This window comes from Epinephelus fuscoguttatus, linkage group LG19, assembly GCF_011397635.1.
Source record: "Epinephelus fuscoguttatus linkage group LG19, E.fuscoguttatus.final_Chr_v1".
Classification (NCBI taxonomy): domain Eukaryota; kingdom Metazoa; phylum Chordata; class Actinopteri; order Perciformes; family Serranidae; genus Epinephelus; species Epinephelus fuscoguttatus.
In genome coordinates, this window is record NC_064770.1 from 20,455,611 (window position 1) to 20,479,968 (window position 24,358).

The 24,358-nt window shown below is 41.4% G+C and overlaps 1 protein-coding gene across 4 annotated transcripts in view; it reads right to left on the reverse strand.

The window, feature by feature from the left end:
* brd4 (bromodomain containing 4) overlaps positions 1–24,358 on the reverse strand; it is a 42,143-nt gene that overhangs the window by 13,163 nt on the left and 4,622 nt on the right. For 3 of the 4 annotated variants that reach the window (XM_049561790.1, XM_049561791.1, XM_049561789.1), the window contains exons 1-5: positions 19,841–20,468; positions 2,636–3,035; positions 835–972; positions 603–738; positions 155–492 (exon numbers count right to left, since the gene is read on the reverse strand). In XM_049561790.1, coding sequence (XP_049417747.1) covers positions 155–492; positions 603–738; positions 835–972; positions 2,636–3,035; positions 19,841–19,938 — 1,110 coding nt within the window. In that variant the 5' untranslated portion in view covers positions 19,939–20,468. Of the gene's footprint in view, positions 1–154; positions 493–602; positions 739–834; positions 973–2,635; positions 3,036–19,840; positions 20,469–24,358 lie in introns of those variants that run through there. The other variant, XM_049561792.1, reaches the window with a different exon arrangement.

The window sequence follows — 24,358 nt, forward strand, 5'->3', positions numbered from 1 at the left end:
GATAGAAGTGAACACAAAGAGAGCAGAGAGATAGTGTGAAAGGGGAAAGAAATAAGGAATTAGAATGAGATGCCACAACTAAACTGGTGCTCTTAAGCTTGGTAAAACTAGGCCTACATGCCCAAGAATATTTCCCTGTGTCAGTCACACTTACTTTGGTCATGGTTATAGGGTTCTGCATCATGGGGGCAGTGCTCTGGATGGATTGGGGGAGGGGGGTCTGAGCAGGAGGAGGCACAGAAGTCATGATGGGAACTTGAGGAGCACAGTCTGACTGGCCCAAGGAGTAGGGAGCTCCGAGCTGTGGTGCGTGGCTGGGTAACGTTGGGGGCACGTGGGACGGCAGGGCCTGCATCAAAGGCTGGGGAGGTAGTGAAGGCGGGCCCTGCACTGGTCCTCTGGTCTGCGGTGCTGCTGAGAGGTTCGACAGACCACGTGTTTGAGGAGTCGTGGACGAAGAATCAGTGATGGCCCCTGGTTTCAAGTTTTGACCTTGATGAGAGAACAAGACACTCGGATAAATATCGGGTCTGACAAAGGTCAGCTCCAAGAGCATGTGTTGATCGCAAAGGTGTGACAATTTAAAGTGGTAAATCACTTACTTGCGTCTCTTCGGCCGCGGCCACGTCCCTTTCCTGTCATGACAACAATCTCGATTTCTTCCTGAGGCATTTCTGTGACCCTTTGGAGGAAAACCTTCTCTAGAGCCTCAGCCATTAAGACTATGTCATCTCCAGGCTGCAGGGGGAGACAAATACTCTTAGCAAAAGTGAAGGCTTACCAGAATCTTTGGCACTGTATGGTGTCAGTGGCTCAAGTGTCCAGCTATGTTACCTTGTTGTATATGTAGCAGTTGGTAAACATTGTGTTGAAGTCTTGGATACATTCTTGGGCGTTCCAGTAGTAACTGTTCTCAAGCCTTTTCTTGATTGTTCCCATGTCCATAGGAGTTTTGATTATTGTGTAGTAGTCCTGCAAAGGTTACATCCAAGTATGTCAACAATGTAATGAAGACACAGACTGTTTTTCAACAATGTGACATTCTCTCCCACCACAATGAAGCAGCTGTGATTAATATAAAGCTTAAAAAAAATATGTAACTCTTGAATTGCAATACCTTCTGCAATTTAGCAATATGTTTTTGACTGTCAATAATTTTGGACTGCTCTTGTCACCCTGTAGTGCATACTGTCCACATCTTTATCAACATAAATCTCTATGGTGTCTGCGCTATCTTGACATCAACTGCTGTTGTCAGCAAAGACATGTTGACAAGACAAATAAAGATAAACAATAAGATGTATGACAATGTTTTTAAGGTGTTTTACAGGGACAGTTTACCTCAAAATCAAAAGTACAACTTTCCTCTTCCCTTACCATCTAGATTGTTTGGTGTGCATTGAAGAGTGTTTGAGATATCGGCCACAGAGATGTCTGCCTTCTCTTCAATATAAGGTAACTAGACGGCACTCAGGGTTGTGGTGCTCAAAGTGCCAAAAAAAAAAACCACTCAACAGCCATATCTCTTTCAAGTCATGACCCGGTTACCCAAGATAATCCACAGACCTTGTTGTGAGCAGTTTCATGTAGTAAACATTTTCTTTTCACCTAACTACACCTGCAAACTGTATCACCGTACAGAAGGAAGCGTGCATCTACTGCGAGCTCACCTAACACCACTGAGCTAGCTAATGTTACAGCTCAGCCAGGGAGGACGGCATTAATGTCTACGTCTTGCACTGTCATGAGCACAAGCCTCTTGTCCATGAGTAGACGCACGCTTCCTTCTGCACAATGATATGGTTGGTAGGTGTAACTTAGTAGAAGGTTCCTACATAAAACTGCTCACAACAAGGTCTGTGGATTATCAGTAACCAGGTCATGATTTCTGGAAAGACATTGCTGTCAAGTTTTTTAACAGTATTTTTTTGTCTCCAACACGCAGCAACTCACACCAAAACAATCTAGACTGATAAAACAGCATTACAAGTAATAGGAAATATATATGTATTTTTTATTTCGAGATGAACTGTCTTTTTAAGAGAGGACATTCAGCATGTCAGTGACTAGGTTTCCCCACTCTTTCTGGCATTCATTTTGTTTATCAATTAGCATAAAATACTCTCCGGTCCAAAAGTAGATCTATTGATGTGCACTGTACACTCATATAAAACACTCAACTTAGCAACAATCAAATGAAGCACACATTCACAGTGATTCGTGTGTGTGTGAAAGTTGTTTTTACACTGAATGAGAATGAATGGTACCATTTGACTTATTGTAAAATGAAGAAAAAAGAGACCTGTTATCTTAAACAATGCGGTTACACCCCAGTTGGCAGTTAGCTGCCACTATTGCCCCTGGTCTTAGTACTTTTACTGGACTTTTCAGTGCCCCGGACGAGACTTGGCACCCTACACACAGACTATTATGTGCCTGTACATTACAATTGTTACTGTAAATTTCCTGCTTTATCAGGGAAATGTATGAACTTCACTGCAGACTGGATTCTATACTCACACTGACAAACAGAGCAAGAGGACGGCTGATTCATATGAACAGTTTAATGCAGGTTGAATCCATGAGAGTTTTGGGGTGTGTGGCATCATACACAGAAACACAAGCTAGTACTCACAGGCAGGTTTAATTTGATCGCATCCACCGGTATGTGAAAGGGCCAGGCAAACTGGTGCTTCCACAGGGCCTTCACCACCACCTTGAGCAGGTACTGCAGCTGATTGGTCTGGCGCTTTGGCCTGTTGGGATTGATGTACTCTGGGGGTGGGGGGTTGCCAAGTGTCTGGGCCTGCCCCTGGTGGCTGCTGCTGCTGCTGCTGCTGCTGCCCGACATCTGCGCTGCATCCAGGCCATCCCCCATTTTTACAGGGTTGGGCATGGGCTCGGGCCCCGGAGCGGGAGCTGGAGCCGCAGGGGCAGGTGTAGTGGTGTTGGCAGGACACCAGTTCAGTCTTGGCCCCGGCACAGACTCCACTGACAGAGCACCACTGATCCCATTGCACTCCTCGCTGGACTCTCTGGTGAGAGAATAAAAAGGATACAGTCATTGGCATATTTAAAAACAGTCTACAATAAATCTCTCTGTTTTGTCTTATTTAACAAAACTTAATTGGAATCATTGATCAGTGCATAGTTAATTATACTCAGATGTCTTGCTTATTGTAATTCCACTTCAAAAGGTTGTAACATACTGGTCATTGACCACCATTGGAGCAGCCAATGCACTGTGCACCCATCTGTATTGGGAACACCTCAATGAAATCGAAACATAGAAAGCTACATGATACCCTGGGTGTAGTATTTCAAAACATTCAATTCAGATCCAAAATATCCGGGTTGAATTAAAGCTAAAAATGGGTACTTCAAAAACAGGAGATGCAATCCTCATCCCACAAATTAGGATGTGAATTTGTGGTTAAATCACAATTTGTTTGGGGTATTTCAAAACACTAAATTGGGGATTAAGATTTCACTAAATGTGTGAATGAATGAAACCACTTCAAGGTGGATGTGGAGACTTGGGACACATGGCATATATTTAATTATTCTTTTACTCAGTGCTTGCATGTTAAAGAAGTACGGTCTATGCAAAAGCAATATTCTTTCTAAATTTAACAATTAACCAATAAAATATTTTCAATTAATTGCCAAACAACAAAAAAACAACTCTTAGCTGTTGCAAACTGCAACATCATTCTTGCCTGCATCGTGCCTCATAATATCACCAAAGAATGCTAGGCTCCTCACTGTGATGGAGGGGGTGATCGTTCACAGCCCTGAGTAGAGTGCCCTGACCTACTGATGGCAGCACTGCGACCAGATGGACCAGCTGGACAGTCAATAAGAGTCGCTCTGGTGAACCCGTATTTTATTCAGGGTCTTTTGATTGATAAAACCAGTAGCACGCTGACAACACAGCTTTGCGTTTTATATTTTGTTTTATTCAGTGAAGAAGACATTTAACTGGTAACACTAAAGATAATTACACAATACACCTTAAATTACTTTTCTTAAATCCAAAATGCCACAGAGGGAGAAAACAATAAAAATTACAGGGATTGTTAGACCAGATACATTACTCATAAACCAATTATCAAGATCATTGTCATGGATTTATTAAGAGACCTGGATTCAGCATTGAAGGTGGGACCCTGTTCACTCCGAAAGTTGCTCTGTGACACATGAAGCCAAACAAGCTACATTTCCATGGTATGAAATTACCCAGATATTTGGTGCACATCACTGGGCCCATGGAGCAAACACACTACAGACTTCCACCAGTCGAGCCGGCTATTTCAAGTTTAGTGCCCCTCTACCTTAAATAGGGATAAAATTAGTTACTTCTGTCACCTTTGATAGAGACTTCAGTCTGCAATGTAGTTCATGCACTTCTCTCATAAATGAAAGAATTATACAGCAACACTGGGCTTCATGATTAAATAAAGTATATTGAGTAGGGCTGTCAAAGTTAACACATTAATAATATTTTGATGCGCGATTAACCATGTACCTTCTATAATTATGACCCTTGGCCCCAGAAAATCACAGTTTATGCTATGGCCATGTAAAGTACCTAATCTTTTAAGGGCTTTCTTTCACAAAAAGGTACACTTTAAATATATCTCTGGTCAACAGTTTAAACACTATTGTAAATCAGCGAACCGTGTGTATTAAACCGCATTTCGTACGATATTATTAACTCTTACTGGTGTTGCAGAGCTAAACGTGAATTAAACTGACAAACTTAAAAAAAAAAAAAAGGATGACAATTTGAACACAGCTTTTCATTCTGCCTGTGTTCAGTGCCCATGTTATAAAGGCATAGTTACGCTCCAACCAAAGTGCTTGTCAGATGGTCAAACTGACACTCCACACTATTACGACATCTGAATTGGAGAGTGGCATTGTCAGTCAATTAGTGTAACTTTCAGAAACTGACAATCACACCAATTTCATGCATCGCAGAATTTAGGAAGCCAACGTTTAAACCTTTTCTTCAGGTTCTTTTTTCGCTCTTTACACAGCTACTTCCTGCTCATTTCATGTCCATCCAAGTGAAACACTATGAATAAAAAGGAACGTGTGCACTGCTATTGCCATGTTTAAATGATTCATTGTATCTTGCCTCGTTCTACGATGGTCAGATTTTCACACCGCCTTTGACTGTAGCTGTTTAGAGCAGCTATAACACTTTTTCCTTCTGATGTGGTCAGACCACACATTGCACAAACTAGTTGTTCTCGAGCATTCCCCTTGCCGTAAGTGTGATAATACACTCTGAGGTGTCTATTATACAGATAATAATTAACCTAGCAAAGTTCTCATCTCTCTTCTCAGTTTTTTTCTGGCAAGGAATTATTTGAGAAGCTTGATACAAAGATTGCTGGAAAAATATGATACCACATGGTTGTATGAATTTGCCAACTAGTGAGATTGCAGTTTACATCCATGTTGGTCCAGACTTTGTACGTAGCTGTGACAGAAGGCAATGCTTAAATATGGATGTCTCTGCGAAGAAGCTACAAATTTCTAAAACGTGGACACTTCACACACATCTTAAACAGCAGCAAGATTTATACAATCAGCACAGTTTCAAGGTGGGCACACAAGATTAGAGTCACCAATCTAGTATCTAACGGTCTCCCCTTTTGTTCCAAGTTATGATGTTATGATGCTGAATAACGGCCAGAAAAGTATTTTTTCAGAACATTATGATGTCACAAATGTCATCACTTCTGCATTTTATTCTATTAAACATTTGAGTGAAATTTGGTCATGATTAGCACATGAATTTTTGATTTATGGCCATAAACTTGTTTAGTGAGGACACAGTGACCTTTGACCACCAAAATCTAATCCGTTATGTGTTGTCTGTGCCAAATTTGAGGAAATTCCCTCAAGGCATTCTTGAGAGATCAAGTTCATGAGAATGGGACGTACGCTCGTACATATGGATGTACAGACAGATGGAGGGACAATCAGATAACATTATGTCTCAGGCTACAGCTGTCTCCAGCCACAGCTTTCACCAACATGGTTTGAGTCATTTTTCATAGAAAAGCACTATAAAAGTACCCCAAAATACTCTTACTGCAGCTTTTTACGTTCAGATATTGGCAGCTTTACACACTCTCCCGTGACAGTGAACTAAAACCCTTTGGCGTGTGTACGAAACAAAACATTAGATGACGTAATTTTGGGGTTTGGGCGAGACAGACCGACATTTTTCAACATTTTAACACATTTTTCGATGAAATGATTAGTCGACTAATCGAAGAAATAATCGACAGATTAGTCGAGAATGAAAATAATCGTTAGTGGCAGCCCTAGACAGAACAAAACCAGGTCTCAACCATGCCAGACCGAATGCAGCTGTCCCTCCCGGCTTCCTTACAGCTAAAATGGCGGTGAAAAATAACACAAACAGCAGAGTTATTAATTTTGTACGGTGCCTGACTTTGGTGGATCATAACACATTGAGTCTGGATTTAATCTGCGATGCTGTGATTTGAAATGAGACCTAACTTTTCTGTGGATGTCAATTTTTGAGCCACTACAAAGGGCAAAATATGGCCTGCAATAGACTGGGTAAGACTTGTTGTTAGCTGAGCCGGCTTCTGGAACTGCAGCCCCTACCGGCTGGTTCAGAGGGGTCAGCAGTCAGTGACGGTATGAAAGAGTCAATAAAAAAGGTTTTTCAACAACTGTGAATCACTGCAACTGTAAGAGGTATTTAGTATAGTCATAAATCTGCACACAAAATACTAGGCTGATTGGCCCAGTAGTATTTGAGAACAGCTGCCGACAGAACATTCATAGCACCCAAACATTTATCATCCCAGTATTCGACACATCTGGGTGATGCCATGAAATGTGCGTTAGCGTGTTGGGATGTGCCTCCATCCACAGACACGATAACGGTGGAGAAATGCTGACACACCATCCTTGTCTTCTACACAATTCTCTTTCTGTTGTTGTAGCTGACCCGGAACCCACTAGCGGGTCTTCCTGCTGCGGCGTTTCATTCGCGATCGCCACTGTCACTAACTCACACGTCAACCAGTTTGTTGTGCTAACCTCAGCATTTGTTGCTAATGGCGTACAGCTAGGAATTTCAAGGCAGTGCTTGTGAACTTTGGTTCTATATTAGATGCCTCAACATACATACTCTGTATTCTGCGTGCAGCTGTGTGCACCGGATCGTGAACCCCACCCTGTGGCGAGTGGAAAAAAATACTTGAACCATGACAGCTTTACAACTTACTGATGTACATTTCAATTGAACTGGCAGCAGGGGAACTGTGTGTGCTTCAAGGTGCTAAAAAGAGAAACTCATTTCTACTTTGCAAAAAAAATCTATATACACACACAGAACGCTTACAAAAGGTTAGAACCGCATGCATGTAATTATGGTGTAAGATATAAAAGTTAATATCATCCTACTACGAATGTTAATTGAAAAATATGAGTGCGCTGTATTCAGAAGAGCTCAGAGGTTTAGCTTTGGCTCTGGCATGTGTTTGTGCGCTTTTAGTAGATCTTTGTCTTCCCACTCTGGAAGGACCTGGGAGTGTTTAGGGATGTGGGTGGGTAGGGGTGGAGGGTGAGGGGGAGTCAGCGTCATCTGGCAGCTGGGGGACTGTGTGTTCCACTCTGCAGAGCTCAGTCCTACATTATGTCCTCTCCCAGGCAGTCAGGGACATCACATTCAAGATACACACAAAGGCTGTTAAAACAACAAGGCCATATAATAAGCTGGGAATACTAAAAATAGACTTCTCTAAAAAAAAAAAAAAACACTGATCATAAGGTTGTGAATTCAGGCTTTTATCAGAAACAAGTTAGTCTCCGGGTCTCGCACACTGAAATCCACCCCCACAACGGGGCCTGAAAGATAAACACACACCACAGTATAGATCTGTGAGTAATCTCATTCTTGATGAGTCACTTTCTGAGAAGAGGGAAGCAGTTTGTGCACCACATGATCGCTGCCTTGGCCCGAGGCACTTGAACACAGTGGAGAATCTGACTAACTGACCAATATGTTGAATGACAACACATGAAAAGAAACACTACCAGTTTAACACAGATGGTACTTTTGTGGCTGGAAGGAAAAAGACCTCACAAATAAGACCAAAATAAACAAACTCTGAACTTGTCTTGGCCAGAGGCACGAATGTGCATGTTGGGCTTATTTCCAGCTCAATACAACAAAACTTTAAAGCTGGGTAACATTGCTGAAAATACACTTGAATATTTCAAAGCTGTGCTGAATTGGATTTAAAAGGAGATTAAACAATAATTTAGCAATATTTTATACTAATCAACCTTATGCTGGGTTCAGACTACATGATATCAGCCTGATTGTAGCCTGACACAGCAGCCTTTCTGATATTTCCCCTTGGGACTACCACAACAGAGTGAAAAAAGAAAAATGCTGGCATGAAATAGCAGAAGCACTTCAGCAACAAGGTACTGCCATTAGCATCAAGCTAGCAAAGAACGTAATTCTTCATGATGGAGAGGGATAAAAGGAATAAAATTCACAAATAGTAGCTGGGACTTTACTTGTACAACTACAGAGGGTACCAGCTTTATTTGAAAGAGACAACATTAGGCACACACATTTCTCATTCCCTCTGTACTTTTCTATTTTTTGTGTCCTGTGAAATTACCTTCATACTACTTTCATGCAGTACTTCAAACGTAGCTCCTGCGATCTGGTGGCACTTTATACATAATATTTTTCATTTTTCTAGGGAGTTTACAACATGATTAGGAACAGTGTGAGCCAATCAGTGGACCCACATTCAGTGCCGTTTGATCAGATGCGTGTATGGGCAGGAAACTTGATACCACAGAGATTGCCACTTTGCAGACTCTGGCTCCAAGTGACGTCACCAGAGCAAGATGGCAGTGGCCATATCTAAGATATTTTAACTTCACTTATGTGCAGCGGCACAAGTGGAGATATATTTTTATATAAAGTCTATGGCCTAAAGGCTGTATCAGACAGACCAACTTCCACCCTGGACAACACACCTGGCGCTCTCTCTTTCTCCCTACAAGCCCCGACTGCTGTAGCAGCAGCTCTCACTCCCATATACAGACAGGTTTCAAGGATGTGAAGTTGAAAGTATGCATGATGGCACACTGGCAGAACCCGAAAGGACCAACATAAATGGCCGTCCCAGTGATATCAAAGTTATCAATGTTAATCCATAGGCTACTATGACAGGCAAAGCTTCACTAAGGTGAAGCAGCAGTCCAAAGACAACTGGTTCGCAATACATTCATGGTTCAAACTTAACAACGATCGAATGAGCTGCTTGATTTGTAAAATGTATGGAAAGTGATGCAGCTCAAAGAGATGACCACTAGAGAGGGAGAGAAAGAGAAAACAGACTACAGCAATGTCGACTGTAGTTCAGAGAATCCAGAGGAGAGCTACAAAATGCAACCTGAGGTAAAAGCAGGACAAGGTAGTAGTAAGGGCAGTTAAGGCCCTCCCCTCAAAAAAAGTGTTTACGTGCAGTGTTTTCAATGGGACACACAGGACAAACAAACTGTCCAGGGTCAACATTAAGGAGCTGTTATTCTAGTCTTATGCAACACAGAAACAGCTGACCCCACCAAACTAGAATGACAACATTTAGGTGAGTTATTAGGAAGAAACACTGCTGTCAATGCCAACGTGACAAGCTTTCAGGCTGTAAAAAGTGTTTGTAATTTTATCATTTTTAACACTAAATACTCCTTTTTTCCCCCCACATAAAAAAAGAAAAAAAAGGGGTCAGTGGGGAAACACATTATCTAGCATTTTCTATGACATGAAAGGGAAATTTCGGTTTATTTCAACCTGTCTGCTATCGTCCTAAATTTGTTTCAAGTCACTAGTGACATAGAAATAATAGTTAGCATGTTAGCTGTTAGCCTAGATACAGCCGTAGCGTCAGACCTGTTAAAACTTAATTGAACAGGCATCCTTTCAAGTGCAAAGTTAGTCCACTAAACAAGCTTTTTCTCCACAAAGACCGCCTCATATCATTAGGATAAATGTCAGAGAACATCTAGAATTCAGAGTTTACAGTAACGCAATTATGTTCCGCCTCGTTAGTTCACCGCACGGAGCGTTTAACTTGGAAACAACTGCAACTGGCTCAAACGTAATTGATCAATATCACCCGGACTACAAACAGCCTAGCACAGGGAACCAGGGCTCTTCCGCTCTCCTTCCAGAGACAACATCTCCGGGGTTTGCCTACAGACTCTACATTCACTGAATGTAGAGTCTGTATATAGAGACTAAGGCAACACAGATTCATTTGTTGTATTTGTTACCATATCACCCCTTAAAAGCAAAATTGCTTATAAAACCCATACACTGAAGGACTCCAGTACATTTGAATGCAAACCAATACAACGATCCTGTAATAAATACTCCCTGTGATTGTCATTTTTTAGAAATTCAGAATTATTTTGTAGTCTTTCTAATATTTTGGTCTTTTATATGTGTAACTGGAAATGAAGTGTTGCAAACCCATCTCAATATAATGCAGTTTCATCCAACACCAAGTAGCCAACAGCCTCAAATGTGTTACTAAATTATTTACAATGTATTGCAGTATATTGCAGCGATATCGTACTGTATTACAGCATATCAGAGTTTCTATTTTTCTGGTTACTTTGTGTGGACTACCATTGTATCAGTGTGTCTGCTGCAGTCTGAAATACATGTGTCAACTGCAAAGAGCCTTTTGTTAAGATTGAAATGTGACAGATACTGCTGGGGGTAAAGGTGGTAATTAAACGCAAATTCCTTGTTCTGTTAAAACACTGCAGCTAGTAGACTATTTTAGTTGTTGACAAAGTCTAGAAGGATGCTGACAGTGAATGACTTCCACGGAAATGTGTTGTGCTACTCTGAATCAATGCCTCCTGGGGACACAGAAGAAGCAGCCTGTATGAAGTGTAACAGCATTTACCAGAAACACAGGCAGGAGCAGTACAGATGGCTGGGGGCACCAGGCAGACAGACAGACACATGTACGACATTAACAGCCGGCACTATAGACGTCTTCCACAAGGACAAAGTCAAAAAAAAGTAGCCACAATATAAGCCTGGTCCAGCTGGCCTCCAGTGCTACATAGAGCAAAGTCTCATCATATACATGCACAAATACCACCAGATAGTCCTCAACAGCTTATTAAAATCAGCAACAAGCACTCAGACCAACAGTCACTGACATTACAGCACAGCAATGATGACAAGTGTAAACACTCTTCTGGGAACACAGAGACAGATGCAATAAATGAGGAAGCATGAACGATGCCTCCTGTAGGATTCAGACATCTGTAGAGCAGGTATACATCTACAGAGACGATACTCCCAAATAACACCTTGGCTTTCCAATTTGTCAGACTTTGTTATCTGATGTTTGTCTGTATCTGTCTTTCATGCACAGATAATCTATTTGTGAAAAATACTGAGGTGCAAGACAATCCCACATTGCCTGTGATGACAAGGGAGACGGGTTTAAGCCGATATCTAGACACATCATAGTGGGAAAAGCACAAGCATATTCAATAACTGATATAATGATATAATAATAACTAAATGATAGCTGCATTCTACTTAGGATAAGCCATGGTATTGTGCATGCTGGCTCACTTAATTAGCTTACTAAGACACTTAATGGAACTGAGCCATCGCCAATGTTAACAATTTCACCTGTGCTTTTCCTACTAATACAAGTCAAAATGTCTACTGTGAAAAAGGTCCTAACATGCTAAATTCATCAAGAGCATGTGTTACTATGATGATAAACTCTTAATGATGGCAGGATCGCTTGAAAAATACACACTTTGAGAGGCATGTTTTCAAGAAATCCCTTCCATTCTCTCTTTGCTCCCCAGAAACCATTATAATGACATGCAAAAGGTTTTCATTAATGTTAAGATACGTCGATTACTGTCTAAATCCTAATGAAAACACAGTCATGTACGGAGTTAAACCTCACTGAAACCCAAAACTGATGATCATAGACTGGTGTTTCCCCTTGGATTTCTTCCAGCAGCAGTGCAGATGTGCATGAGTTTTATTTTGCCCCACTGGGCGCTATTTAACGTCTTCACTGATGTGAAAACAGCTTGTAAAGTTGTAGATGTCAAATATAATAAAACGCTTCCCATACTCTAAAATGTAAACTATTAGAAAACAACAGAATATATTGCAGCCTCTACAGAGGAGTTCAGTGTAGTAGTGTGTGTGGCAAGTAAATAGAAGGACAGTGTGTTTGCACTCGAGACAGGCAGGTGAGCTGGACGTCAGGTTAGAAGTAAACCGTCAATGTAACACTTTGTCAAAACCACCAAACCAGTGCAGCTACTTTAGCAGCATGTAGAGAAATTTTCTTGCATGTTTTTGCATCTGATCATCTTTGAAACTACTTAGAATGGATATCGGCCAATAATGATCAGTGGCTGATTAATCGGAGCACCCTTATGGCAGTGTTCAAGTTATAATCCTTGCTTGTCCCTGACTCTGGCTGCTAAAGAAGAAACAGCATGATAAGGGTGTAGGGGGGACTTTCACATAGTGGCAGTACTAAACATTGAGCAGTGGCGCAGCTAAATACATACACAGGAAACACTGTGGACAGAGTAAGAGGCAGCAGGCAGTATGACTGTAGATTACACTGTTTTGGTAGTGATTATAAATTGAGTCACCTCCGCATGATGTACACACCCTATTCTATTTTCTCCTGTCAGATCTAGTTATTGAATTTTGCCAAGGCATAGCCTCTTGCGTAGCCTCACAAACTGTAAGTGCATCATATTGCAATGTCATGTAAGGACAGGCTACAGCAAACATGAATGCCATTTAGAGCCTTTCACACAATTGCTGGAGCCAAAAAAACTTTTCACCTATACATTAAGTTAATAACTCATTCTATTCTCTTCTGTCAGATCTAGTTATTGCAGTTTGTCAAGTCAACCCCTTGCATAGCTTAACAACCTGTACGTGCATCATGTTCCAGTGTTATGTAAGGACAGTCTCCTGCAGGCATGTCATTTGGTTGGTTTTAAGGTCTTTTGCACCTATGTGAACAAGGTTGAAGTAATGGCTTCTCTTTGGATGGCTGTTGAAATAATATTGGAAAAAGGAACCTGCTGAGTCTGTTTTTTCTAGTTCCCTTTACATTTTAGTATGTGACCCTCATTCAGTTATTACCAACTAAAGTGAAGTTAAAATTTTGATTTTTCTTTTTCTTTTCTCCGATGATAGTCTGTTATTACAACAAAAATGACATATGCTGGTACAGATAGGGCTATAATTAATACTAGGGCTGATTATTTTCATTAGCAATTAATTAGTATTTTCTATTAAATAATTGTCCAATCCATAAAATCAGCAATTTTCTGTAAATGCTAGACAAAAACCAGGAATGACACCTTTTGGTCAATTAATGTTAATTTAACCTGCGAACTTCAAACCCCAATACATTTAAGCTATCCAGAAAGCGCAGCCTCAGGAGTCAACACTTTTGGGTTCATGAACTTTGCAGTGAAGTCAGGAACATTCTTCAAAGTCAATATTTCAAAAGCACTCATCACATTCAAGTTAAAAAACAGAGGTTTTCAGACCAACCGGTTCTGGGCACTCCATGAGAGGAACTGTCCACTGGGGAGCTTCCCTGAGAACTTTATACCTTAAAGGGCTTTTTAATGTTTGCAATTGCACTGTCAGTATGAACACTGTGGTTTACTGTAAGATGGTCAGTGGTTGATATAGCACTATCACTTTCAACTTCACTGTCAGCCCATTTGTCTGTTTTCTTCTATTCTTTTTCATTTCGAGCTGTTGTTTTTGTTTTGTGTCATCTGATGTTTCCACAGCTAACAGGCAGCTGCTGCTGCACTGGCTGTGTATGACCAATCACCATCCACTTATATCGAGAGCAGTCACTGTACAATTATGTCAGTCATGGTTCCTCTTCTGCTGGGAGAGTAACTACTCTGAAAAGGAAGCTAAAAAAACCCCTTCAAAACAGCATTTTAAGAGCTATGATTGTTCCTAGTTCTTAAAGTTCAGACACAACAACTAGTGGGGTTCTTTTAAGTATGACATTCCTCCAGTCTGACAAACGCTGATTTAAAATCACCACATATATGTTTAGATCCCCAATTCCATCAACATTAGAATACTCTGAAACATGCATTGCAGGTTTGTAAACATCAAGAACATCATTTTGCTTTCAATTAACCTTGAGTAATATCTGATTTTTATGTCAAAAGTAACTTTAACAAGGTTTTGAATGATATTCAACCAGCCTATACAATAGATTAGTAAACCAATCCTATGGGCTTTCTGTCCTGATGAAAGAGCAATGTTGGCATTTGAGACTAATCAAGTCTGCAGAAGCCCCCAACAGAGGTCAATCAAGAGGTCCACTTCCTGTTGCTGCATGTCCTACATCGCTCCCAGCTCTGGAATAACAGTTGACCTTTGACCTGGACATACATCACTGCAGACTGCTGTGGAATGTTTTCTGGGGAGGAAGTGGCTCTGGTTACTGGGGTGGGGGATGCACATCTCACACCAGGAAATCTGGTGCTGCATGCAGCTTCACTGTGACTGTCCTACTTGGAAGGGGAGAAAAACATAATAGCAAGATGTCTGCATCCCCCATGAAAGTAAACTATTAATCATTCATGTATGGGAGTGGGGGGTGGGGGGCAATTTCAGGCAAAAATGTAGGCCTGCAGATTCCACTCGAGGCCCTCACTAAGTGTCAGAATGATGGCCTGTGTTTTGCCTGAAAGCAAAGGAATAAATAATTAATGGCACCAGTGACAAGGCCAAGAACACCACTCCCTGCTTATTCACTCTTTCATAAAACCACCATCAAACCTTCTACTGGGAACAAGTCCACTCTAATGCTACTTTATCTGCCATTACACACCAATTAATTTTGATTCCACTGATGTTCTTATTCTTCTTATCCTAAAGTACACCAATGAGGTGAATGGATAAGGACCTCTAAGGACAAAGATGGAGGCGGTCTGTACGGTTAAGTGACAACTGATGACCATTTGGAATTTGAGCAGTTGAGGAAATATAAACTGACATTGTGCAGAGTTGGTGCAATATTTGTTGTGCATCACTGGGACATCAATTATCTGAGTGTTTAAGCACATAGCAGACCATACAAAAGTGTGATCAGTGTCAGAAATTAGCAAGGGCCACGGGCCATTTGGCCCGCAATTTATCCAAGAATGCCCCAAAAGCCATGTTCCGGGGGCCAAAATTGCCCCCAAGTTTTCGAAACAACTATATGTATTTATATTTATACAACTCATTTTCCAGACATAATCAACAAGATTGCACTGATTACATGAGAGTAATCTGACAGAGAAGGGGAGGGGGCTTTGCTGTACCATAAGTATAAATTAACCATTTCTTGAGTGATCTGTGTCTACACAATGACAAATTAATGAAAAATTAAGGTAGAATGAATGTTAAATTTTAAATTAACTTACTTCCAGGATTGCATCTCAGGAATTTATAGTAATTTGGCCTTTTTAACAGTAAAAGTAACTGTAATGTGGTGAAACATTAGTACTGCTATCAGTAGATTAATGGTTAAATCATCACATTTAAACTGGTTGAATTATAGGAAATCTCAGTGATATTTTGCAACCATAACTTTATGTAACCCATTATTTATTTCATTTATAATGGTTTCTACTGAAGAGTGAAGACACTATCTTAGTTGGTTTTGCTTTTCATGTGCTTATTGTTAGAACATAATTACAATTTTTGATGGCCCCCAAACATTTTGAAAATGCCCCCATTGTTTAGACCGTGGGGGCCAAAATTGCCCCCAAAATATTTTGTTAATTTCATACCCTGAGTGTGATCAGAACCTACAATGAGGGCACACGGTTTCCATATAACAGGACTGCCAAGGTAAAAGGTGTTGTTTCCCTGGAATCCATTTCAACTCGGGAGTTGATAATTCCAACTCAGTACTCCCGACTTCTGATCTAAATGCATCTGCTCAGGAAAACATGGACACCCACAGCAAACCGATGTTTGTACAGCAAGTTTCCGAGCTTCACAAGCATTTACAGAGGACCTACATCGATTACCACAGCACCATTAGCAAAGAGAAACAGTGTATAAAACAAGTCAACTGTCTCGCTCATCTTTGCATTTAAATAGCAAACAGCTGAAACTGTGTTAACAGCTGCTGAATGCAACCAACAGCACAAAGCTGCAAAACTTGTTTGCACCTATTTTCAATGTTACAGCACATTCCACAACACAAACACTACATTAAAAAGCTACATAAAGTTTAAAAAAAAAAAAAAAAAAAAAAAAAAAAAGATACAGGTAATTGTGCTGGTTCACTGTGTGTCACCACATTACTCTGATGTCAGATGTGTTTAGATGAATCTTGCCATAGTTTCTGACTTGAATGACTGTTACTTTGCAATTTTCCATGTCTGGGGTTATTTTTTTCTGAGTTCCAAGTACAATGGAAAACAGCATTTTGCTTTGCAGTGGCACTGTCAGCCTGTAGTCTTCCAACATGCGTATAAAGAAAACAAAAGGTGCAGGTGAATAAAATAATGAGAAACTAACCAAATGAGTAAAATCGTTGCCAGGCTCTACAGTCAATCAGAGTGCTGTCTATCACAGACTCAGCCTCTGTTGCTTATTCAGCCATTAATGTATCAACTGCATCGGGGAAGCCAAAAATCATGGGCAATGGTCAGCCACAGACTCTCAACTACAACCCAACGGAATCTTAAGGCCGACTGTAAACTCAATGTGTCAAGGCATGTTATGCTCTCCAATAACGCTGGTGTGCTTCCAAGAGTTTTCAGTATTTCATCCAATTTTGTCCTTCAGTTTTGTGAATACTGATAGGCTGAGCAAGAGCAGCGACTTTAAATGTATTATTTGATGTGTTTTATAACCAAATTAAGAGACAGCATTAGTCAAACAAGTAATTCATCATTAATGTGTCTAATTATCTGTTAAGAAAAGGTTAAGCAAACCTAATTGAGCATGTCCCACTGCAATTTCTTGCTTACTCCATTCAAAATCAATTAAGCATCTTAACATTAAGTATTATCAGCAATTATAATTCAATCCAAACACTCACAGCCGCATAAAAAAGTGCTGTGCACAACTATACAGATATCATAGACACACTCAGCATACTAATAAACTCCCCACATTTCTCATAATTGTACAGTGTGAGGTGTGTGGGTACTGCCAAAGGAATTATACACTAATAATATTCCAAGGCACATTAATTATTCTGCCTCTATTCACCTTGTATTGAGTGCGATTGGTCTGTTGCTACCCTGTTTGAGTACCTCTGAAACTTGGCTTCAAGAAAAACTAATGTTGCCAAGGTTTCTATAGCAACACTCCCTTTCTTGGCCAGTGTACTGTATTTTTATTCTCGATGGTTCCAGATCCTACTTTTGGATGCTTACCAATTCAATAGTAACCATGACCTGTGCGACTTGAGTGTGTTTATAGACAAACACGAGAGAAGTGCAACTCGGGTCTACCAGTTACAGCGCGCAGAGAAATCTGGGCAGCTTTGTTTACAGCTGTCTTGTGGGTATTTAAAGATGCAGTTGGTAACTTTTATAAAGATAGATCTTTGTCATAATTTGTGAGACAGTCACAACATCCACACAGGAGCACATGAGACAAATAGTCTGTAAGAAAAAGAAAAAATCAGGTTTCACCTCCTCCTCCTCCCCCTAATGGCTTTTGCAAGACTCAACCATGGCTCAAAACAACCAGTCAGAACTTAAGACGCTCTAAACACAACTGCCAATCATGTCAATCGCTGCTTGTGAACTGTGGTCAGACTGTCAAACCAGACGGTGCAGATTATCTATAATAATAAATATATTCACTTCATATGTTTTCAGAAACATATTTTAGTGAACTGTTTAGCAGGGTCTGAAATTAACATCCGCCAAGCACCAAATGCAAATGGCAAGTAAATCTCCAAGGGTTACCCGCCACACTGGTGGGTAAATGTTTGTACCAAAATAGTCTATCACATTTTAGTGTCATTTAGGGGCACACTGCTCCGCTGCTGTCAGTGTCAGAGTTTCACGTACGCACATACACTACAAAAGTGTTTATGTGTGTTTTAACAGTGCCGCAAGCTGACCGTCTCAAGCGCTGTAAGTTTTGCAGCACTGTTTGCAGCGGGACATCAGCTGATATGCTAAAATATCACTTGCCGCCATTCTGCTGCTAGCTGCTGTTAAGCTAATGGGTAGCTGAGGGTTATGAGTTGCTCCCATACTTATGATGGTAATAAAATAATAACATGGAGGCTCTGTAGTCTGAACCAGGACTGCAAACTATTGCCTCCCACATCGTCAATGACAGCGCATTAGGGCTTCATTTCTTCTGTTCTTACCTTTCATAATGAAAGCCCTAGACATATACATTGCATCACCGCTTACCAGATGGAACGTATTCACATACTGAGGCTGTTCCGATGATTTTTTTTTTTTTTTTTTTTTTTTAATTTTGCTCTGACCACTACTTTAAGTTTGTATTCAATATAATACCTTATTGTCGCGGTAAAATGTACTTAAACATTTGTATATGTGACACAAAAAGGCAACTTATTTTTTTGGCCAGTAAAAAAAAATATACTTGGCTGGTGGATTTTTTTTTTTTTTTCATTGTTTAGTCCTCTTGGCAGGTGAGTCAAAAGTTAATTTCAGACACTGCTGTTTAGCCACAAAAAGAGTTTTGAGTTTGCTCCGGTCATTGCTCACTGTATCCATCATGGCCACGGGGTCACATACTTCCTCGTTTTACAGCTTAAAAGTACTCTTAATTATGTTTCTGAAAACATTTGAGGCAAGAAAAAGGTGATACAGTAACAGTCTGCATTCATGTGTGATCAGTGCTGTGTTTGACAGTTTGACTGCAGTTCATGAAGTGACTGACATGATTAACAGCTGCATTAGAGACTGATTGGTTGTTATTGAACACGTGGTAAAAGCCATTAAAAACGCTACAAGGCAATAGAGTAGGCAGATTATCTTTCTCATTTACCACTGTGTGGATGTAGTGACAGTATCAGCAATTGTGACAAAACATTTCTATAGAAGACACCAACTACAGCTTAAAACCACAAAAAACAAAATTTAAAAAGATTCATTGATTCCAACCATTTATCGTAAAGTCAGAAACTTAAACAGGTTTCCCTAGTATTGACTACAGGCTTACTTCATGAGTCAGTGCAAGAGCGCACGTAGTGACTCAAGTAGACTAAGCATGAGTCAGGCACATCATAAACAGGAAAAGGGAAGAATCATGCCAGTCCATTCAGGTTTAACTTCCAGCTGGCTAGGATGAGCAAGCCAAACTCTACCCGGAATCAGGAGACATTTCTACAACTGCCACACACACAACCCCCTTCTTCCTCTGAACTCCCCCTTCCCCCACACCCCCCTCTCTCCCCAGGAGGTAGGTTCGTTGCTTCTGACTGAAATCTGGATAACAATACTATTCTCAATACAGCAAACATAAACTGGACTGTTGTTCTGGGCCATATAAAACTTGAGATCGCATACTGCTAACCACATGATAGTCCCAAGAACCATCACACAAGCCTGTCTTTGATTTAACCCTTTTCTAAGTTTTTAAACAATATATTACAATTGTTAATATTTTGTATGTTTGTAAAAAAATTCAGTGACTCTGGTAAATGTCTGAAAACTTTGTAGGAGAGTCTACCTCACCAGATAACATTACCTTTTCACAGAGACTGAATGTGCAATTTTTTCCAGAAGGGCGTCCAGTTTTTGGAAATCCAGCAAATCGTTTGACTTGGCATGCATCTTGTAATCCATTTATGAATTCCACTAAACAGAAACAGAAACCAAAAACCGAAAAAGGGCAAGACGAATCACACAGAAGTTTGTTTTCTCTTTTTCTCTCATCCAAAACACAGGAGAGATTTGTTCTTCAGGCACCAGTATGTAATCCAACAGAACACGGTGAGTAATCCTTAGTGTCTTCCAAGCGGAGTTTGAGGGTGGCTGCTCCACAAAAAAGGCCCCAGCCTGGAAACAGTGGGTCCAGCCGGGGAAGGAAAGGCTGTGGAAGCCTACAGCCGGCAGGCTGTTAGCTGTGTGAACCGGTCCTCTCTCTACCCCATCCCCCTCTCAGCAGTACAACGGCCCAGTTGCCACAGGCTCTTCGCTCCATTGTGTCCTCTCCAGGGCCTCCCCAACTTAAACTGACACAAACCGAAAGCAAGACGGAGAGGGGAAGGCGAGAGAGGGGAGAGAGGGCTCCGATAAGATCCAGGAGGAGCACTTATTTCCTCTGGCTCGCTCTCTCACCCTCTCTCTAGCACAGGCAGACCAGCATGCAGTTACTCAACAGTAAAAATGGCTCTGCTGCTTCCTCATTCAGCGGAGCCTCAGCCCACACACCCCTCCCTCCCGCCCTCGCTCCTACACGCTTGCTCATTCCACCCCTCCCCTCTTTCCCCATCAATAGCTTGAGGTCCTTGCTCTCTCCTCTCTCTCTTACACCTTTAACACCCCACCCCCTTCCTGTCTTTTTCTCTGTCCATTTCATCATGCCCCACCCCCACTCACTCTCTTCCCTCAGAGTGATCTTGTATATGCCTCCCCCACCAATTTAAGGACTCCCTTATCTGCACTCTGTCCTGTCCTCATACACCTCATATTGTGGCAGGGCTACTTCAATCAAAAATACAACAGTCTTTTGATAAACTGTTGAGGAGACTGTTGTGGCTGACATTGAGCCACATCAATAATACAAACTCTACAGTCCCAAAAACACTCTAAATCTAAATCAATTCAAGGCTTTGATCAGTATTAACAAAATGACCGCTTATCCAACAAACAAATTCAATTTGGTCCAATTTCCGTGAAATTAAAAAAAATAAAAAGACAAGTGTGTTTGTGTGGCCATTTGACCCCTAAGGCCCCTTAAGTCTCTGTTAATAGAGACCAGAAGTCATCACTAATAGTGAGAACCAGAGTGACAGCTCACTCATATGAACAGGTCCACCACAGGTTAGATGCTGATTGGCAGAACCGCGTTATTTACGCCTCGTGTATGAAATATCTGTAACTTCACCATGCATTTTATTAACACATTTGGTCTTGGATCCCATTGCTCCCTGTGTTCAGGTGCTTTTTCACTCCCAGCAGTTCTTGTACCCATATAACTCAAGTTAAGGCCCTGACACACCAAGCCGAAGGTTGGCCGTTGGTCACTGTTAGTGAGCATGTGTGTCCTGTATTGTTGGCCCTAATTGGCTCTTGTTGGCATCGTAGATGGCAGAGCCTGGCAGTGAGTGAAATTACACTGACTGGCAGTTCAGCTCAGTGCACAAGAAAAGAAACGGAAGTGAGGAAAGTAAACAAACCACCGTATAGATTTATTTACACTTACGCAGGTGCAGGACGTACATACTATTTGGCCATTATCTGCAGTCTTTGTGGTGTGTTCGGGTGCAATTTTTTCGGAGAAACACAGGTGATATGAAATGATGTAACGGACGGATATTGACATCCCTAGTTCTATGATGTCAGTTTGATGTATCTGGGCCTTTACATCTAGTAAATACTATAACTGACGGCAGAATTTACCAGTGAAAACACTGGATGTTTTCGCAACCACAACATAAAGGATTGTGCCGTTTATCACAAATGCAGTTGTACCTGCTGTCTTACATTCAACACGTAGCTCACTCACCAGAGCAGCTCCAGTCTGTGTTCATCTTTGCCGTCTGTGACAGCCATCAGAGTTGATAGGCAATTATTCATGACATGTAACAACTCAGCTGTGGACAGGACATTGAGCGGAGCTGCTGTGGCCAAAGTAGCACATTTTTCAATTAGTTAATTTTTTCAGCTATTGAGGGTACGACCAAATCATGTGCTGGCACAAACAACTGGGGGAGAAGGTAGCATCAGTGCTACTAGTGGAGAAGTTAGTCTGGAGCTCTGCCACATGGTAATATTAAACTGCCTGTAGATTAAACTAATTAGTATTTGCACAATCCCACAATAAACGTGCATGAAAGCAGACGCTGCACAGTGAGCACCTCAAGACTGCAGGTAAACTCACATCATTAACCTGAATTCAGGACACAACATAGGGCAGCGTTAACAGTCAAGCTGGGCCTGTAAAGGAAAACTGAAGTGAGCGGGTTAGAGTGTGACAGAAAGAGTGCAAACGCATGGGACCACCCACCGTGCCTTCCTGTGGCAGAGCAGCCTTAGGCCCCATTTAGACGACAACGATTTCAACTGAAAACAGTAAACTTTAGTTGCGTTTTGGCCGATCGTTTACATGACAGTGGCGTTTTGGGTGCCTGAAAACGCAACAATTTGAAAACGGGTTCCAGAGTGCAATGTTTTGGAAACGGCAGCGTCTCCGTTGTCATGTAAATGTGTAATATGCAGTTCCTCTGAAAACGGAGACTTTTCGCACATGCGCATTATGGTTCCAGTCACTAGGCATGCCAACCGTCACAACAACAATGCTGAGCACTGTTTGCGCTGCTCACCCTGTTGATCTGAAGTGAAGTGTAGATCTGTTACTGTAGCAACTCCACCTTGTCGTCCATCCAGACAAAGTTATCTGTGCATGCTTTCGCCAGTGTGTCTTCTTTGTTTTGGTTTGTAATCATGGAGTTGGAGAGGAACACACTTCAGCGCAGGCGCATGGCATCATGCCGTGGTGTTGCTTTGCAAATTTACACTGCCACCCATTGGCCTGGCGTGCATACTACAGCGTTTCCAGTAGATTTTGCGGCTCCGTGTGAACGGGGATCGTTTCAATAACGTCGTCATATAAACGCAGACGTTTTTTAAAGCGCAAAGGACAGACTTTTCCGTTTTTACTGAAATTGTTGTCATATAAACGGCCCCTTAAGTTATGACGTTCATGACAGCATGGTGACCACACTGTGATGTGACTATGAAACCACTTGGCTCAGTGAGATCTTATCAAAAGATAGGACTAAATTTGGTTCTTAGTAAGCCAAGTAAATACCAAGTAACAATTTTTATACCACAATTACCAAAATACAGAAGTGCTAGTAAATGCAACCTTATAATAAATGCCTGTAAACGGGACCAAAAGCAGCAGGGATCTCTCTGTGCAATGACTGTAGAATCAGGGATAAGAATAGCTGCCGGGCAAGAATCACAATTGAAGATGCAATCTCAAGAGACAGATGTGACATATAGAGACTCTGTTTACTCTGTACCAATCATCCAACCTGCCTGACAATGCTGCCTCTTAACCCTGCTGTAGTAACACCAGACTTTTAACCTTCTGTTCACTACCCACCACACGGAACAGACAGAACATGAGCAAATCCTAGGGCAAGTGAGAGGCAACAGTTTGATGGTGAGGGGATATCCCTGACGTTTCACATCTTTATGTAACTACCTAAGCCATAAAATATTGCCTTATATGTACCTTATATGACTGCTGACCTCTCACCTCACAATCAATCTTGAGTCTCATCTGCATGCAAACAGGCACACACCCAGTTTCAAAATCAGTCAATTGTCAAAAACCCCAAGAGACCAGGCGGGTAATGAGCCACTCTATGCAATATATATAGACACACAGGTGACTGGTGAGTGCAATGCAATGCACAATGTCAGTTTTCCCAAATGAAACAAGCAGTGGCTCATCTGTGCTGCAACCAGACACTGACGGTGTCCTCGCAGACCCACTTCCCTGTCCACATGCCATATGCACCATTCTCAAAGACAATACAGCAGCTGCCAGAGTGACAAAGCTCCAACCTACAGCAATTCAGAGGAGGCCAAACCGATGGTCCTGTCACTGGAGGGGTGTGGGGGGAGATCGTATTCAGACACACGGAAGGAGGAAGGGAGGGATGATAGTGAGAGGAAGGGGGAAAGGGGAAGGAGAGGGTTTCCTTTAGACTGGGGGTTGGGTCAGACGGAGAAGCAGCAGTGTGCGCAGAGATGAGACTCTGCGAGAAAGTCTGAGGCACTTCCATTAATCATCAGAGCACCGGAGAAGCTGAAATCTACAGGGACTAGAGTGGAGAAACAGGGAACAGGCAATTTGCCAACTTGCCATGTGGTTGCATGGACTTGTATTCAGTTATGCATTGAGAAAAACAATAGGAAAAAGACAGGTGGTGAAAGAGGTACTTGGTAGTAATAACAACTAAAGCCTTTTAGTCATTAGAGAATTAACTGAATCTAACAGATAATGCCTCTGCACTTATAAAATCTT